We start from the raw sequence: 18295 nt of genomic DNA on the forward strand, positions 1-18295 counted from the left end.
TCCGGGGTGCGAGGGATGGTGGCTTGTCCAGTGGCTTCGTCTACCTCTAGGTCCACGGCGCTCGACGGGACTAGTCGGCCCGGCATCCTGACCCGACGGCCGTATCACGGGTGCGGTTTCGTCCGGACAGCGGGTCCGGCAGCTCACGTCTCTGGCGGTGCGGGAGTCCCTCTACGCTCCCTTCCTGGACCCACGAGGACACCAGCGTGCACGGGGAAGAGACCGGTCTCTCGAGGAGAGGCGCCAGGGCCGGCGCCACGGGGGGGCGTGAGGGGGCGTCGCCCCCTCACTCGGACTATCCCGCCCCCTCACTCAAGATGAGTGTGAAAATAGATTTATTTATGAAATATAATGGTTTATTTAAAAAAACAGTTGCCAAATGAATAGGCTTTCTAGCATTAATATGATGCTACTATAGCAAATATTTAGGACAGTCTGTTTAGTTCCAAATGATTTTCCTGTTTTTTAACTCTCGGTGTCACTCTCATTAACATTGAAAAATAAACATTAAAAACCTAAAAAAGTGCCTAATATGTTGCCTATAAAGACATTATGGGGGAGGCGTCAAGCAACTCAAGCAAGCAACGCGCAAACTTTGTGCAATTCACTAGAGAACGTGAAAGTAAAAAATAAAAAAAAACTACTGACGGCATTACCGGCGTATATTCTCTCTGAGAAAACGAGAGACTAATCTAGTCTAACATATGCTGATATAACTGTCTTAAATTATTCCCTTAATATTTATTTTTTTGGCTCGTAGTGAAAAACATGAGAAGAAACGTATTTTGTGTTAAACAGGTTGTTTTTGAAAACCAGTGCATGAAGTAAAGCTGAATTGTCATTGATGACTGCAGTGTTAATCGTTTTAATTATAGGCCTATATTCATTGTATAAATTAACAAACCTGTTTAAAAAAAAATCTTTCTAAAAAATATTTTCAATGAGGAGTAAGATAATACCCTATTTTATCCTCAGAAATTATTGTGGGGCAATCATTTCATGTAATTTAATAATAAAAGTAATCTAATAATAATAATAATAATAATAATATGCCAAATAGTAAGAAGAATGTAACAAGCCTACATTAATTGGAAATGATAAATCCTCTTAATATTGCCCATTTTTGACGCTACCTCTGGCAATCATCGACACGATACCATGCAAATCAACACGGAGCGGTTGTGTGCCCGTGTGGAAATAGTTTTATGAATTGTAAAAAAAAAAAAGAGTTTTTATTGAATTGAAAAAAGAAGAAGAAAAAATCCCAACTTTCTCTTTTTTTCTATATTCGTTCATAAATTATATTACTTTGTAAGTGTCATATTTGGCAGTTCGCATTATATTACTAATACAGTGACACATGAGAAGTTTAATATCACATGCAGGAAAAAAAAGTAAAATATGCCTTTTTCGAAGCTGCTGTATATATATATATATATATATAAGATTTTCTAAATTTAATTAGTTTATTTAGCACCCCCTCTGAACTGTTAAGCCCCCCTTAGCACCCCCAACAAAAAAATCCTGGAGCCGCCACTGGTGCTATGGATGTCTTTGAATTTGAATGCTGCGCTCTCGTCTTTTATAGCAGTTTCTCAGCGCGTAATACATCATTATAAAACACTGCACTGGAAAAAATAAATAAATAAATGAAATAAAAAATGAAATAAAATACCTTCCACTGACCTGTCTCGTGACCAAAACACTATCTGTGAACCCAGTATTCTAATAGTTGTAGTAGTAGTGCGGGCAGGTTTGTTTACAGTCTGACAAATACGTGAATGGGCCACATATGTTTTTATTTATTTATTTTTTATTATTATTTTACTTTGCGCTACGTCATCGCCCCCTTTCGTTACCTCAGCCGCCCCCTCATCAGTGCTTCGCTGGCGCCGGCTCTGAGAGGCGCGCTCGGCATTTATCATCAAAATGAAATGGAAACTTCTAAATTGCTAAATTCTTGCTAATTCTACAAAAAAACTTCCAGAAAATAGGTCTTTAAATACTGCCTGAAAGCATCAAGGAATAGCTCCAGTGACATGCTGAACAAATATCCGTACATTTTACGCCTTGGTGGTTTCTGTCCACACATTTCTGCGTCTGACTGGAGGTCTGACCAGGTCTCTGCCTCTTTAACCTTCCTCCTGCGCTCTTCATAGCTGTCTGTAAAATACAGTTGAATTTAACATTTTCAAAAAATTTCTTCAGGATCACTCAGTTAGACAAAAATGTTGTACTTTGCAAGGCTCAGCTAAGGAATTGCACAAACAGCATTGGAAACACAGTGCTGAGTCTGTTAATGGTCTGTTATATTGCTGAGTGTACAATATAATCTCATAATGGACCACAGAATGCTGTGATCACACATTACAGGACAATTAGCCCATGGTCATGTTTACAATAATGTGACAAAAAAAGTGAAACCTAGCATGAAAATGTCAAATTTACCTGTTGAAAACATTGTTCGGACTTCCCACCTTTCCCACTCATAGTTAGGAGCAGTCTTGTTTTTGATGGCCCGGTGAAGGGCCATACCCCTCAGTGAATTAGGCCAAAAGCACTGGCCATTCTCCACCCAAATGGCTGGAACCAGCTCCACCTCATGTGACTCAATAAATTCAACAATTTTGAACATGTCTGTTTGGGGGAAAAAAGGAAACAAGTGTAGTATTTACAAGTATACACGCGGGTATAAACACATTTTGGCACGCATGCATGTTTTTGTGTGTTTTTTGCCCTGACACCCATTTTAACAGAGAGTTAACCAAAAATGAAAATTTGCTGTTAATTTTGCTCAGACCATCAAAGATATATGTTACTTTTTTCTTCAGCAAAACATTAAAGAAGATTTTTTTGCTGAAATTGCGTCAAAGTCAATGGCTACCTTCCATTTTAGAGTAAAAATAAAAACTATACAGGCAAACCAAGATTAATGCCCGTGTAATGCCCGGTGAACTAGTCAAGTCAAGTCAAGTCTGCTTTATTGTCAATTCTTCCACATGTACGGCACATACATACAGTGAATTGAAATTGCGTTACTCTCAGACCCTTGGTGCATACAGTTAACATTTAAGACACTGACAGTAGACGTTCAAATACAGATAAATACAGTTTAAACATATGTACATACAACTATACAGATATATAATGAGAACATTGTAGAAAAATAAAAAAAGAGATAGATAAAGTGGCATAAGGCACATGGAAGATAGAGTGCAAGCCAGTTAAATAAAACAAAACTGTGCAGATATACAGTATGTGTATATGTGTAGAGTGTATATATATATAGTGCAAGAGGAGCTTATCAGTCTGAGGACATTGTAGAAAAATTAAAAAAAGAGATAAATAAAGTGGCATAAGGCTCTTTTTATCAGACTACCCGAAGAGGTAGTTTGCAGTCAATGCTGGATGAGGTAGTGATCAGTCCAATGCTGCACAAGGGACAGGTGCTGGTCACAGTTTTTAAGTGGCTGGGGGGGTGGAAGGTCCTGGGGATGTGGGGAGCTGGGGGGGGGGGGGGGGGGGTAGTATCAAAGTTCAGTGTTGCATGGGGTAAAAGAGGGGAGGGGGGGAAAGGACGGGAGGGAGTTCTGCTTCCTGACAGCCTGGAGACTCCGCAGTCTCCTCCCTGATGGTAGCAGACTGAAGAAGCTGTGTGTCGGGTGGGTGGGATCACCTGCAATGCGGAGGGCTTTGCGGGTGAGACGGGTGCTGTAGATGTCCTGGAGGGAGGGGAGAGAGGCACCAACGATCTTCTCAGCTGCTCTCACTATGCGTTGAAGTGACTTGCAGCAGGATGCGTTGCAAGCGCCATACCACACAGTGATGCAGCTAGTTAGGATGCTCTCGATGGTGCCTCTGTAGAAGGTGCACATGATGGGGGCCGGGGCTCTGGCTCTTCTAAGTTTGCGGAGGAAGTAGAGACGCTGCTGTGCTTTCTTGGCCAGTGCTACAGTGTTGTTAGTCCAGGAGAGGTCCTCTGTGATGTGCACACCCAGGAACTTGGTGCTGCTCACTCTCTCCACAGTCGCACCGTTGATGGTCAGAGGGGCATGCTGAGTGTGTACTCTCCTGAAGTCAACAACAATCTCCTTCGTCTTCTCCACATTCAGAGAGAGATTGTTGTCACTGCACTACCCGGCCAGGCGGCTCACCTCGCTCCTGTAGTTTGTCTCATCTCTGTTGGTAATGAGACCCACCACAGTCGTGTCATCCACAAACTTAATGAAAAGGTTGAAGTTGTGTGACGGTGTGCAGTCGTGGGTCAGCAGAGTGAAGAGGAGGGGGCTCAGCACACATCCTTGGGGGACCCCAGTGTTCAGTGTGATGGTGCTGGATGTGTTAATACCGACCCGTACTGCCTGAGGTCTCCCGGTCTGGAAGTCCAACAGCCAGCTGCACAGAGAGGTGTTGAGCCCCAGCTGGACCAGTTTGTGAGTGAGCTGTTGAGGGATGATTGTGTTGAATGCTGAACTGAAGTCTATGAACAGCATCCTGACATATGTGTCTTTTTTGTCCAGATGTGTGAGGGCTGGGTGGAGGGCAGTGGCGATGGCATCATCGGTCAAGCAGTTGGACCTATATGCAAACTGAAAGGGGTCCAGGGAGGGGGAGGAGGACAGACTTGATGTGGTGCATGACTAGCCGTTCAAAGCACTTCATGAGAATTGGAGAAAGTGCGACTGGACGGTAGTCATTGAAGCAGGATGGAGATGACTTCTTCGGGACTGGAATGATGGTGGTAGCTTTGAAGCATGTGGGGACAACGGCCTGATTTAACGAGATGTTGAAAATGTCTGTGAAGACATCAGTGAGTTCCACTGCACAGTCTCTCAGTACACGCCCAGGAATGTTGTCAGGACCTGGAGATTTGCGTGCATTGATCCTGCTGAGGGATCTCCTCACACTGTCCGGGACAGGGTCATCACCTGGTCGCCGGGAGGAGGTGGAGTCTTCTGTGCAGTGGTGCTGTTTTGTGCCTCGAAGCGAGCAAAGGTGGCATTCAACTCGTTCAGCAGGGGGATGGTGCTGTCACAGGTCTGTGGTGGGGGCTTGTAGTCCATGATGGTCTGTATCCCCTGCCACAGGCTCCGAGTGTCTCTGCTGTCGCTGAAACGATGAGCTATCCTCCTGGAGTACTGTCTCTTGGCCTCTCTGATGCCACGGGAAAGGTTGGCCCTAGTTGGCCCTCCTCATCTCCAGCTCTAAAGGCAGCGTTCCGAGCCTTCAGAAGTCTGTAGACCTCCCCTGTCATCCACGGCTTCTGGTTGGCCCTGACAGTGAAGGGCTTTGTGACCGTTACATCATCAATGCACTTAGTGATGTAGGCAGTGACAGTCTCTGAGTACTCTTGGAGGTCTGTAGTGTTGTTGTATGTGGCAGCCTGTTTAAACATATTCCAGTCAGTGGTGTCAAAACAGTTTTGAAGTGCCTCTGACGACCCTTCCGGACACACTTGTATCTGTTTGTGTATTGGTTTGATGGCTTTAACGAGCGGTCTGTATGCAGGCATTAGCATGACAGTGATGTGGTCTGAGGCTCCGAGGTGGGGGAGGGGAGGGTCTTGTAAGCTCCTCTCTGGGTGGTGTAAACAAAGTCCAAAGTATTTTTTCCCCTTGTTGGAAAGTCTATGTGTTGGTGTATTTTTGGGAACACACTCTTTAAGTCTGCGTGGTTGAAATCCCCAGCTAAGATGAGAAAAGCATCTGGGTGGGCTGTCTGCTGCTCACTGGTGTGCTGGTACAGATCATTTAGTGCCTCACTCCTGTTGTTGTTGTTGGAGCTGGGAGGGATGTAAACAGCAACGAGCAGTATAGCTGTATATTCCCTCGGTAGATAGAACGGCCGGCACTTAACAATCATAAACTCCACCAAGGGTGAGCAGTGTTTGCAGACCACAACAGCATCGCGGCACCATGCATCATTTATGTAAACACAAAGCCCGCCGCCGCGGATCTTACCTCCCTCGACAAGAGCTCTGTCAGCTCGATAGCATGTTAGCTGGTCGAGCTGTATGGCGCAGTCCGGTACGCTGTTGTTAAGCCATGTTTCCGTAAACACAAAAACACAACAGTCTCTTACAGTTCTCTGAGAAGAGCAAAGTAGTTGGATGTAGTCCAGTTTATTGTCCAAAGATCGTATGTTCGCCAGTACGATGGTGGGGATAGCTGGCTTGTGTGGGTTGGCCGCTAGCCTAGCTCGGATACCTCCGCGCTTACCCCTCTTCTGCTTCCTCTCACGCCGTTTGTAGCGCCTCCGCTGTGGGCGAGATGGAGTAGTGGGGGTCGGTGATGGAGTGGGCTTTTGGAGCAGACTGAGGTCCCGCAGCTCTTCGGCGTGCGCTGAGTTTAACTCTAAAAACGTGATTCTGCCGACATCGAGCAGAAACTCACGACTGTATGCGCGCTTAAAGACAGGTAGACGCGACGAAGATGTACAAAAACATTGCGACTTACAAGACAAAAAACACAAAAACACCGTTCTGTCAGGAGAGAGAGAAGCCGCTGCGTCTGTGCGCGCTGCCATGTTGTCCAACTATCCCTTTAAAGGACAAAGTACACTTGCAGAATAAAAAATTCCTGATAATTTACTCACCCCCATGTCATCCAAGATGTTCATGTCTTTCTTTCTTCAGTCGCAAAGAAATTAAGTTTTTTGAGGAAAACATTCCAGGATATTTCTCCATATAGTGGACTTTAATTGTGACCAAAGATTTGAACGTCCAAAATACAATTTCAATGCAGCTTCAAAGAGCTCTACATGATCCCAGATGAAGAATGAAGTGTCTTATCTATCGAAACGATGTCATTTTCTTTAAAAAATTAATATTTATACGCTTTTTAACCATATACACGTGACGTAGGTGGAAGTACTGACCCAGTGTTTTACAAAGCAAAACATGCATAAAAAGTCAAATGCGCTTTACAAAAAGGTAAAACAATGTAGGATGAATTTAAAGTTGGAGGAGAAAATGAGATGGAGTTTTTACCCGAAGTCCAAAGACAAAGAACTAACCACACATGATCTTTCCAACAGAATTACGTAATGTGTGAAGATGCACATCGCAGAGCTAGAGCAAGTCGAGCTGTGGTTAAAAAGTGTATAAATATAATTTTTTTTTCCTGAAAATGACAGATCGTTTCACTACATAAGGCCCTTATTCTTCGGCTGGGATCATTTAGAGCTCTTTGAAGCTGCTCTTTGAAGCCGCATTTTGGACGTTCAAATCCTTGGCCACCACTGAAGCCATCATCACTCTGTGAATCATCTTCACTGTCACAAATGTGTGATGCCTGACCCTGATCACCCTGATTCTGGTCATCCTCTGTGATATTCACAGTGGCATTCTCTGCAGCTCCAGTGATCTGCATCTCATCAGGAAAGGAAGTAAAGAACTCACCCTTTTCACTGCTCGTTTTATAAGGCTACGTCTATTCATGTTTTTACCTTTTTCTTTCTCCAACCTAAGGAAAAAGACAAGTGAGAAATCAACATTGACATTAACAAATTATGCACTTGTATTAAAAACACTTATTTATTCAGTGTGTATTGTATATTTATGTGTATCCAAAGCAAGTTACAAATTAGGACAATAGAAGCACAATATGAACAATATGTAAGTGCTATGATATTTAAGTCAGCTAGCCTAATTCATTTTTTTATGTAAATAACTCATATAAATTGCAATTAAGTACAACTTAAAATTGTACATTTACTGTACTGTAAAATAATTTTCAACACATTTATTTATGGTACTCTATACTTATTTTATGCAATACGTATTGAATAAAAATACTATTTATATTCTCAACAATGGGCGGTATCAACTAACATCTATTCATAAATTCATATTCATAAACATCTATTTACGTGACTTTGCACAATTATTTGAACGCCCACCTGGACAGCAGGTGCCTGCAGTGACACAGTTATGTTAAAAGACCAAATTCAGTATACACCTCGTTGCTAATGTGTATTATATACAGACAAGCAGATGAACCCAGAATATGAATAATTGACACTTCGCAAAAACCCGCCCTTATGCCAGTCTTACTTATGCTTCACATGATATCGTGAGAGCAGGTCACTTCTGGTGTGAAACAAAGTCTTAGCTTTAAAATAACATGAACTGATCATCTTTTCATATTTACTGAACATCAAGTGATTTATTTTTTTATAACCGCGGAAAGGCGTCAAGCAACATTTTTCAAGTTCAAGTCCATCCATGTTAACTCTCCTGTCTAAAATGACGGATTCACATGAAGTGCTTAAAACTTGTTGTTTTTTAGTGATTGAAATTCTGCGACGGGTGCTGTAAACTTGCAGTTTGTTCACATATTTTAGTTTTTCTTCTTTTGACGTGATAAATATTCGTGACTGCGCTGCAGTTCTTTGCCCTCCACCGCTTCGCGCCAGTTAACGTTGCTGAAAACTATACATCTTACACTATATACACTCAAGTAAGTTAATATTAAACCATAAATACTTCTGGCAACACATATGTTTATTGTTGGCTTAAATGGTCGCTATAAGAACATAGTAAGTTAGGCCTATATTAGGCCTATATCTAGCAGTGTGTTTTTTGTTTTGTTTTTTAATATAAGTTACATATAACGTTAACTGTACTAGACGGAGCACAAAATACATAAAACGTGTCTTCTTTTCCTCTTCATATTTTATTTCTATGTCAAAAGATAGTTTTAAGGATTCCTGCACCTTGGGGACTATGCTATTAAAATGTGTTGACTAATTAACCACTAACCTTACCTTACCTAGAATAACACATTGGCTAATTCCGGTTTAGCTAACAATTCGTTGCTCAATTGCTCAACTGTTTTGATTGTGCTATGTATATTTCACATTTAACAAAATTCAATAATGCTCCACTTACCAGTTGATGGCGTTGAAAGTGAGCTCCGTTTCGCGCTCTGTGGGATTAAAATTGATGGCGAAAGTCGTATTGTGGCTGTTTCAAAGCAAGTGGGCCGATTGTCGCTCCACAGCATCGGGCCGTGTGCAGTGTAGATATCTGTCTGCCGCATAATATTTATAAATGGCGCCAAACAGCATGATGCCTGGTCTTTTGTCAGTTCCACTAAAATCGGATTAGTTCATCCACAGATCAAGCCATTTGCATGCATGTTTATGTAGCCTACTTTTTTTTAATCCTTTTGTTGTTTCTGTAATATTACTTTAATTAGGTTATACTATTTTACTTAATAATATTTATTTTATCATGATTGTATCATTATCATGAAAAATCAACTGGGTAAAAATCTAGGTAAGAAATGGACATTACAAATAAAATGTATTATTAGGTAATTTTTTATTGTTATTATCATCATCATCATCATCAATAATTACCACAGCTTGTTGGCACCAAACAAGACAGTATCACTCGCATTACTTAAGCCGTTATAGAGCCAGGTACAATGCAATGTAATTAGTCCGACTTGGTCCGACCACGTGAGACTGTACTTCAGCCGACCCGGACTCCAGCCGATAGTGCCAACACTCAGCCAGAATCTGTCCGACTGTGCTTGCTATCTGGGGTGGTACAACAAAATGTTTGACAGGTTAGTCTTCATATGTATACTTCTATAAATCACTATTTTTTAACAAAAAGTGAAAATAAAAGAAAGATTTGAAGAACCCTGGTTTAGAGTAATAACTTTGGGGTTCCCTAGCCCAGATACACAAGCCACTAGATCTGCTCACTTGACCGGATGCGTACAGAAATAGTCCACTAGTGTTAAACTATTCAGCAAAGCAGGTCTAGATCGTGAACATGTGCTTCTTATGGCAGGTCAGAGCATCAGCAGTACATAAGGCGATAGACCTTCTGCTTTTGGAGACTGTATTGTCCTGTCCTGTTTAAAGCATAGTTTAGCAGGTGTAAATTGCATCCGTGTTCCCTCATTAGTAAGCTATTTAAATCACTAGAGTACAAATGACCCTTGACACAAGACTTACTACTGATTTTATCAGAATTCTGTGAAATACTCAATTTTTAATTATAATACTTTTCAGTATTGATACGTGCATGAACTCTGCTTTATTTATTCATAAAACTGTTTTTTAAATAATAAATCACATAAACACATTTTGAACCAATAAATCACATTTGGTACGGTTTGCATTTAAATGGATTTGGCACCCAGTTTTTTCTTTCAGGTAAAATTACACACTCATTTTTATAAAATCATTGGACAACATGTATTTACAAATATTTCTGCGTGTGGAGAGGACTTTTATGTTGGTCTTGGGATGTGACGTCATAACTCTGCACCGCGCTCCTGCAGCTGTTGTGATTTCTACTCGAGAGAGGTTTGTGTTTTTTTTATAAGTTAAGGAGCTTAATAGACACAACCATTCAGGAAATTTTATCGTTTGTACAAGCTATGCAAAATAGTAAAAAGATGCAAAATCATTAATGAATTTAACATAGTAATACTTTATATAAGAAGAAACTAACTTTTTGTAAAGCACATCCTCACATGAGTATCAACAGAAGAAGAGTGCGTCTCATTTCGCGCCCTACATCCTGAATCTGTTGTAAAAGCTAATTCGGCTAATCCTGGTAATATAAAGCAAGTTTCTGAAACGTGTTGATTTGAACCAAATTGTTAATTTAGAATTAATTTACTGATTCAAAGCGCTCAAATAACCGCATGCTGAGGACAGCTGCTGCTACAAACAGGAAACACACACACACACAAACAAAAACAAAAACAAACACACACACACGTGCAATGCCTACTTTTAAAAACCAAACGTGTAACTTGGTCAATTTAATTTCAAAATCTTGTGCTTTGTATTAACTTTATTTGTATTGCTAGTTTTGAGGTTTTTATTATTATTATTATTTATTTTTTTTAATAATCAGGGCATTTAAGTCTATTAACTATCTCTCACTCACTGGCTTCCTTATCAGTGCACTGACTACTGAAATAGCTGATTGAGACGCACCCAGAGATTTAGTTGGGATTTATTTTTCTTTCTGTTAATTATTCTCATCTTAAATATGACACAGTTCTCAAACACACAGAAAGACTCCTGGTGACGCAACTGAGATCGACTTGATGCATTTAAGATGGCGTTTATTAAAGAGGAGAGTGAAGACATGAAGATCGAAGGATTCACAGCGAAACATGCAAATACTGAGGGACAAACAGGTTGGTTTTTATTCTTAAAGATGCATCCATATTAAAATGTTGATCTTTGTAGAAATTAGGCCCAGTAATATTTTTGAAGAATGTCATATTATAAGACTTGTAAATAAAGTGGATTTATTTGATGTAGGGTCACATCATGTGGACAGACATGTTAAAAATAAATTTTTTGAATGAAAACATATATTTTTATTAATCAATTATGCAACAGTATCTAACATTTAAAACCTTTATTTTTATAAACCTAAAAATCTGAGTCATCGACATTACATTTGTTGTCAGTGTTATAGTGACATACTTAAACATAATTGAATAATGCAATAAGTCATGTTTAAAAAGTATTGAAACGCATTGAAATCATTTCACCAAGTTTCCATATTAAATCTACAAATGAAATGACAAGCGCCATGTAGTTTTTGTGTGCATTAACATAAAAAAATAAATAAATAACAGTAACATTAAAGATGGCCAAGAGAGGCAAATGTTTCCCTAGTGCATGTTTAAGCAAATTTAATGTACATAGAACCAGGAAGCCAACAAACAGTTTTTTAGCTGCAGAATAAAGGTGAAATATGTGAAAAATAATATGATGGTTATGGAATGATATGGTTGACTTTTTCTAGGCTTGGTTGTGTTTATGGGGTGCAGTCTTAACATGTTAATGCTTCGTTTGTTAAAAAAAAAACACATTATTTTTCACACAATTTACCTTTGTTCCACACCTCCCTGTCCCTTCTCTGATAAACAGCCTGATCATTTCCTGGTTTTATGAAGCCCCTCCAAAACAGCACCGATAGGTGTGGAAATTTCTGCGGGTGATTTACTAACAACACGCTAATTACAGAACACAGATGGGATTACAGAAAGAACACAGATGGAACATTTCATTTACATATCGACCAATGCAATATACCAAGCGCAGTGCAAATTAGTGTAGTCACAAATAAGGAATAAAGAAATAAAAAAGCCACAGTACTTTGAAAACAACTGGAGGCCAAAACCTGAAGGGTTGCAAGAAGTTTTGATAGATCTGGTATTGTGTGACTCCTTGTTGAGGGTTTAAAGGCGTCTTTTATTTCATGAAGCAAATAAAAAATAACATGGTTTGGCAAACAATATGTTTGAATAATGTGTTGTTCTGGCATTCAAAATAATGTGTGTAAAAATAGTCTCCCTTATACCCTTCTCTCTGTGGTGCCTCCTCCTAGCCGCAATAATTGCAGCCATTTCAAGCGTAAAGCAGTTTAAGAATGCTATTTTGTGGCGTCAAAATAATGGCGCAAATACCAGTAATTTGACAAGCGCAAATGTTAGTAAATCTCATTGCATGATTCATTTGAATTCTCTCCTTCCATAAATTTTAAGTTTGAAAGAAAACCTGGCAGTACTATTTTAACGTTAAAAGATGGTTTGCGCTGGCGCAAGCTGTCAGTAAAACTGGCCCCAAATGGTGAAATTTAAGTACATTAACTTGCTCCTTGTAGTCCATAAGATTCTGCATTTGAAACCGTTTCAGGGATAACTGGAAGAAGGGATTTGAGTTCAAATATGCGGTATCATTACTACATGTGTGAAACGAGTTTCATGCCTCTAAGGGCAGCGTGCTTTCTCTCCCCACACATTATATTGACACCAATAAACCAAGATTTGCCTTAACTGGATTGTTCAAGTATTAGAATTTCTTTTAATAAAAGTCATTGTTATTTAAATGCAATAAGTATTAACTATACAAATTAACCCACATTTGGTTTTTCGATAATTAGAAACGGGAAAAATTTAGCAACTTTTACATGGGGCTGCATTAAGATCCCTATTTCTATGGTATTAAACTACACCAGGCCTAAAAATGAACAAACCAAAAAAAAATTGTTACCCGGAATAAAAAATGCAACGCGTATCATATCAGATTAGTGAATCAGACAGGTCAGCACTACTGATGTATTTGCTTCCAGAATAGGAACCTTCTCTCTTTTCCAGACACCCTCAGAATGCTTGATAAACTTGTATACAGTGTCACCAGTCAGGGTTCATACGGTCATGAAAAACCTGGAAAAGTCATGGAATTTTAAAATGGCAGTGTCCTGGCCTGTGAACCTTTCAGAAAAATAATGGAAATTTATTTCACAAATATCTGTGCAACAGAATATATTTTTAATCAAGTTCTGAATTTCGGTGTGGGATTGTCATCTAGGGCTGTCGCGGTTAAGAAATTTCCCTTGCGGTTATTTTGGGTGGCTCAATAGTGCGATATGCGGTATTGCCGCCGTTTTTTTTTTTTTTTTACAAACCTAATTTATCCTGATTTTACTGCATACAAACCTCTATTTTTGAGTTATGTAGCATATATTGTTGCTTTTTAACTGACAGAGAGACACGTTTTAACACGTTACATTTTTGTTTATTGTTAAATGTCAAATAGCAACAAGAACATGCCTTTTCCCATTTAAAAAATAAAAGTTCTAAAGTATCACATGAAAACAAGCAACAAGAAAACGGCTTTTTCTAATTTGAAAAATGAAAGAATTCTTAAGTAGGCTATCACATGAAAACAACGTGTAGACCTAAGTGAAAATACAGAGAATAAACTAAATATTACTCGGTAACGAATGTGGTTTAGACTTGGGTTATCATGTCCTTGTTTCGTGCTAGGAAAACCTATTAAACATATTAACCTTATGTGGTTTCAGGGAGGATCGCATGGGGGTAACAATATTCCCCGCGGCACGGAAAACCCTTTCTGACGGTGTGCTCGTTGCACAAATACACATGTATTTGCGCGCGACTTTGGACAGCAGCGGAAATCTAGACTGATTATCGCGCCACCAGGACAGTGGATTCGCGTTGGAGTCGATGCACTCCTCATGCAGATAGCGTGTGAGCTCGTTATCTGCTCGCGCTCTCTAGGGAATGGACGCTGACGCGGAGGTTGTCCGTGACTTCAGCAGGTCTCCAAGAGTCTTTTTCTTTGCTGCAGGTGGCACCACCGCTTGCCCTTCGTCTCCAACCACTGACGCTTTGGCAGCGATCTCTTCGTCCTCCACTCCCACCATCTCTTCGATGAGGTCGGATTTTGTCTCCGTGTCATTGATATGATCGCCCCTATATTGAGGATCTAAACAACACGCCTTTGCCAAAAGTTTTTGTAAGGCAGCGGTTCATACTTCCCCTGTAGAACACTGCACATTTTGTGTTTTATGTACGATGTTAAGGTGGTATCCTCGTTTGATGGTTTAAGCATATCTTCTGTCAGGAGCTTCGGGTTTGACTGAAGACACTGTAACGTAGCTTTCGCCAGACAGCAGATCCGTAAACTCAGCCGCGGGTTTCAGTGCTGCATTCACGGACTCGAGGACAGCGATGTCCTGCCAGCTTGGATTTAGATGTTGGTGTCTCCGGTCATCCAAAACTCTTCTGATAGCCGGGATTTGCTCCAAAACCCTTTCCACCATTTTCTGTTTGGTGCCCCATCTCGTAGCGCAATCCTGAAAAGAGTAGTATTGGCCGTTAAATCATTGAATTAATTGAATAGAAATTAGCCAAGGACAACATCTAAGTAGCCTACCAAAATAAATAATAGACTAGGCTACATCTTAAATTATTTATTCGTTTCAATATATTTTTTCTAAACAAAAAATACATTTAAATTCCCCCGACTGCAAAATAATGCATATTAATTAGGCTAAATGTGAACAGACAGATAGGCCTATATATATTGACGTTAAATTGAGCTGAAGTTAGCCTAAATGTTTTTTCTTCAATATATCTTAGCCTACCTTTTAAAATTATTTTCGTTTCAAAATATTTATTTTAAACGAAAAATACATTAAACCCAGCAAGCAACAGACAAGTAGGATATGCTATTGTAACAGTAGGCTATATTGTTTAATTTTTATTATTGAATTTTTATTTATTGCCTAATAACATGATCAATAAGTTAGCAAATAGTTTACATTTTGTAACTTACCAGTATTAGGCCATGCTGAGGAATTTGAAGTTCCGCTTGTGCTTTCGCTAGATCTCTTCTCTTCAACCAGCTCTGATAAAATGTACTGACCAATGTGTGACACAGGCCCATTGCTCGGGCTGTGCGGTGCTTTACGCTTGCCATTGTGTTTGTAACTGCCAAATGTAAATTGTGACCAAAGCAGTTCAGCCACGGCCAGTTCAACTTTTTGACTGCTGCAACGATGTTGGACTCGTTGTCTGTAGTGATACAGGCCAGCTTATTCTCATCCAGGGACCACTCTTCAAATGCGTGCCGGAGAGTATCCGAAATATTGTCAGACGTGTGGTTTTCGGGCGTAAACACTGTTTCGAGGCACCGTGATTTCAGAATCCATTCCATGCTGAGATAATGAACCGTTAGACTCATATAAGGAGTCATATTGACACTTGACCACATATCGGTTGTGGCAGAAAAGTAATCAACATTCATAAGCTCGCTTTTGATCGATGTCTTTACCCTGCTGTACATTTTCGGTACAGCAGTTTCTGAAAAGTAAGTTTTGCCCGGCAACTCGTACTGCTTGTCAAATTTTTAAAGCATTGACTTGAATGCAGGTTTCTCCACCGTGTTGAATGGAACCATCTCCTGAACCAGATACTGCGTTACAGCGGCTGTAAGGCATGTTACTTTCACGGCTGTATTTTACAGATTTCGCAAAGGCTTCAGCTACTCCTAACTGTCGTCCGGTACCGGTCTCAGCTGTTCTTTTTGATGTTGCTCCACGACCTGATGCTTGAGGGGGCAGCTGCGCTTCAATGGCTGGATGACAGTTAGCGAGATGACACCTCAAATTAGATGTATTGCCGCGTGTCACAGGAACCTTTTTGCTGCAAATTTTGCATATCGGCTCATCTAAATTCGCTGGCTCGCCCTTTTCATTGGGTTGAAAGCCGAAATGTTCCCAAACTGGCGACGTGACATTGGGTTTTGGGACGAGAGCGCCTGCCATCGCTTCAGCAGGTCTATTCAAAACAAACGAAACGGCTACAACGGTTCGCGGGAAAATAACAGTCGTAACCATATTGTATCATTAATTTATTTAACATTGAATGCACAGTGAAAAATTGTAAAACAAGAAGGCCACAGCCTCATGAAAAAAAAAAAACCTGAACACTGCGGTTGCTATCCTTCCTCAATAGACAAGCAAACAATATTACAATATTGCGGTTATCGCGACAACCCTATTGTCACCTAGTTTTACTCATTCCAACAGGTTTCGCATTTTATGATGCGGGAAATTCCTGCAAATGTTTATTTAATATAGCATGTAGGTTAGATGTAAATAAATCCACACAGAATATCAGATCAGTCATATTAAAATAGCATGAGTGCTTCAGCGGTACCTCTCACCCTCTCAAAATGACTTTACAGCAGCACATTTCAGCTGCACTTCAAGAGAGTTGCTGCACGCTGCCTTTGAGATTTTCTCTTGTATTTCACTTGTACTTGGGACAGTTGACAGAATTGTTATTTGACTAATCAGGACACTGTTGCATCATCACAAAACTGTGTAATTTGCGTGTCTTTTTTAAGTCTTTTTTGAAACCATTCGGAACTCACATTATCCAAAAATAAACAGAACTTTTATTTTGGATGAGATTAATCGTTTGACAGCACTAGTAACCCACAGTAGATGTAATAAATGAGAGATTGAAATGATTTATTTTTAATTAAATGGTTTAACTGCCAGGATGATAATTATTAAGACATTTTAAAGATGGTGAAGTGTTAGCAATATTGAGAAATGGTTCTCAGATTACACGTAACACCTTTTTCATTAGTTTAGTGGGTATAGGATCTAGTATGTTGGTTTTTGATCTTTTACACGTCTAAATGTTTTGAGGACATTTGCTTTGTGCCGTTAAATTAGGATTAATTTATATTTGTCTTTTTTCACCTTAGACCTGAAAGAGGAGAGTGAAGTACTGAATGAGATGGAAGAGAAAGATCACTATAAGAATCATCATAAATTCATAACTGGAGGGGCTCAAAAGACAGGGACCAGAATTCACACTGGAGAAAATGCTTATTCTCAGTGTGGAAAGATGTTTGATCAAGATAGGAACCTTAAAGTCCACATAATAATTGATACTGGAGAGAGCCCTTTCATGTGCCAACAATGTGGAAAAGGATTCACTCAAAAAGGAAGCCTTAACAGACACATGAGAATTCACACCGGAGAGAAGCCTCACACCTGCCAACATTGTGGAAAAAGTTTTGCTCAACTTGGAAACCTTGAAGTCCATATGGGAGTTCACACTGGAGAGAAGCCTTACACTTGCCAACATTGTGGAAAAAGTTTCAACCGAAAAGGAAACCTTAATTACCACATGAGAATTCATACTGAAGAGAGCCTTTTCACCTGCCAACAGTGTGGAATAAGTTTCACTCAAATAGAAAGCCTTAACGAGCACGTGAGAATTCACGCTGGAGAGAAGCCCACATGCCCTCGTTGTGGAAAGTGTTTTGATCGACATGATTACCTTGAAGTCCACATGAGAATTCACTGTGGAGAGAAACCCTACACCTGCCATCATTGTGGAAAGAGTTTCAGTCAAAAAGGACACTTTACAGACCACACAAGAATTCACTCTGGAATGAAACCCTACACATGCCCTCAGTGTGGAAAGTGTTTCAATCAAAAAGGACACTTTGAAGACCACATAAGAATTCACACTGGAGAAAAGCCTTTCACCTGCCAACAATGTGGAACAAGTTTCAACCGACAAGGAATCCTTAACAGGCACATGAGAACTCACACTGGAGAGGAGCCATTTATATGTGGTCACTGTGGAAAGAGATTCAGATATAAAGTGACTCTTAAGTACCACATGAGGCTTCATGTATGAGAGGATGAGAGAAATCTAGATGGCGACGTCAGATCGGTCTAACTTAATCTGACATAATGACATTATCACATGGCACAGCTGACTGGTTCTCTCTTGTACCGGTAGGCAATGTCGCTGCTCAACATTCAAATACATGACTAGTGCATGCTGTAGCAGTTGCAGCATGCTTCAGAAACATCTGAAATCAACATCTAAGTAGTGAATGCTCTTTTAATCCTTATCGCTGTGTATATTGTGTGGTCTAATTTAATAAAAAAATGAGCAACCAT

The 18295-nt window shown here is 40.0% G+C and overlaps 1 protein-coding gene across 4 annotated transcripts; it reads left to right on the forward strand.

Annotated features, from left to right (window-relative positions):
* The first annotated feature begins 10263 nt into the window (after window positions 1-10263).
* LOC306848771 (uncharacterized protein) lies at window positions 10264-18295 on the forward strand. Of its 4 annotated transcripts, none has more exons than XR_013782277.1 (3): window positions 10264-10326; window positions 11033-11174; window positions 13859-15175. XR_013782277.1 is itself a non-coding variant. In XM_079383538.1 (3 exons), exons 2-3 carry the CDS (start codon window positions 11093-11095, stop codon window positions 18024-18026), a joined length of 1029 nt encoding a protein of 342 aa, XP_079239664.1. In that variant the 5' UTR covers window positions 10271-10326; window positions 11048-11092; the 3' UTR covers window positions 18027-18293. The 4 variants fall into 4 exon arrangements, 2 of the variants coding, with proteins under 2 accessions (XP_079239664.1, XP_079239663.1); XR_013782278.1 differs by having other exon boundaries at window positions 10271-10326; window positions 11048-11174; XM_079383538.1 differs by lacking the exon at window positions 13859-15175 and adding an exon at window positions 17080-18293 and having other exon boundaries at window positions 10271-10326; window positions 11048-11174.

This window comes from Barbus barbus, assembly GCF_936440315.1.
Source record: "Barbus barbus genome assembly, chromosome: 3".
Classification (NCBI taxonomy): Eukaryota; Metazoa; Chordata; class Actinopteri; order Cypriniformes; family Cyprinidae; genus Barbus; species Barbus barbus.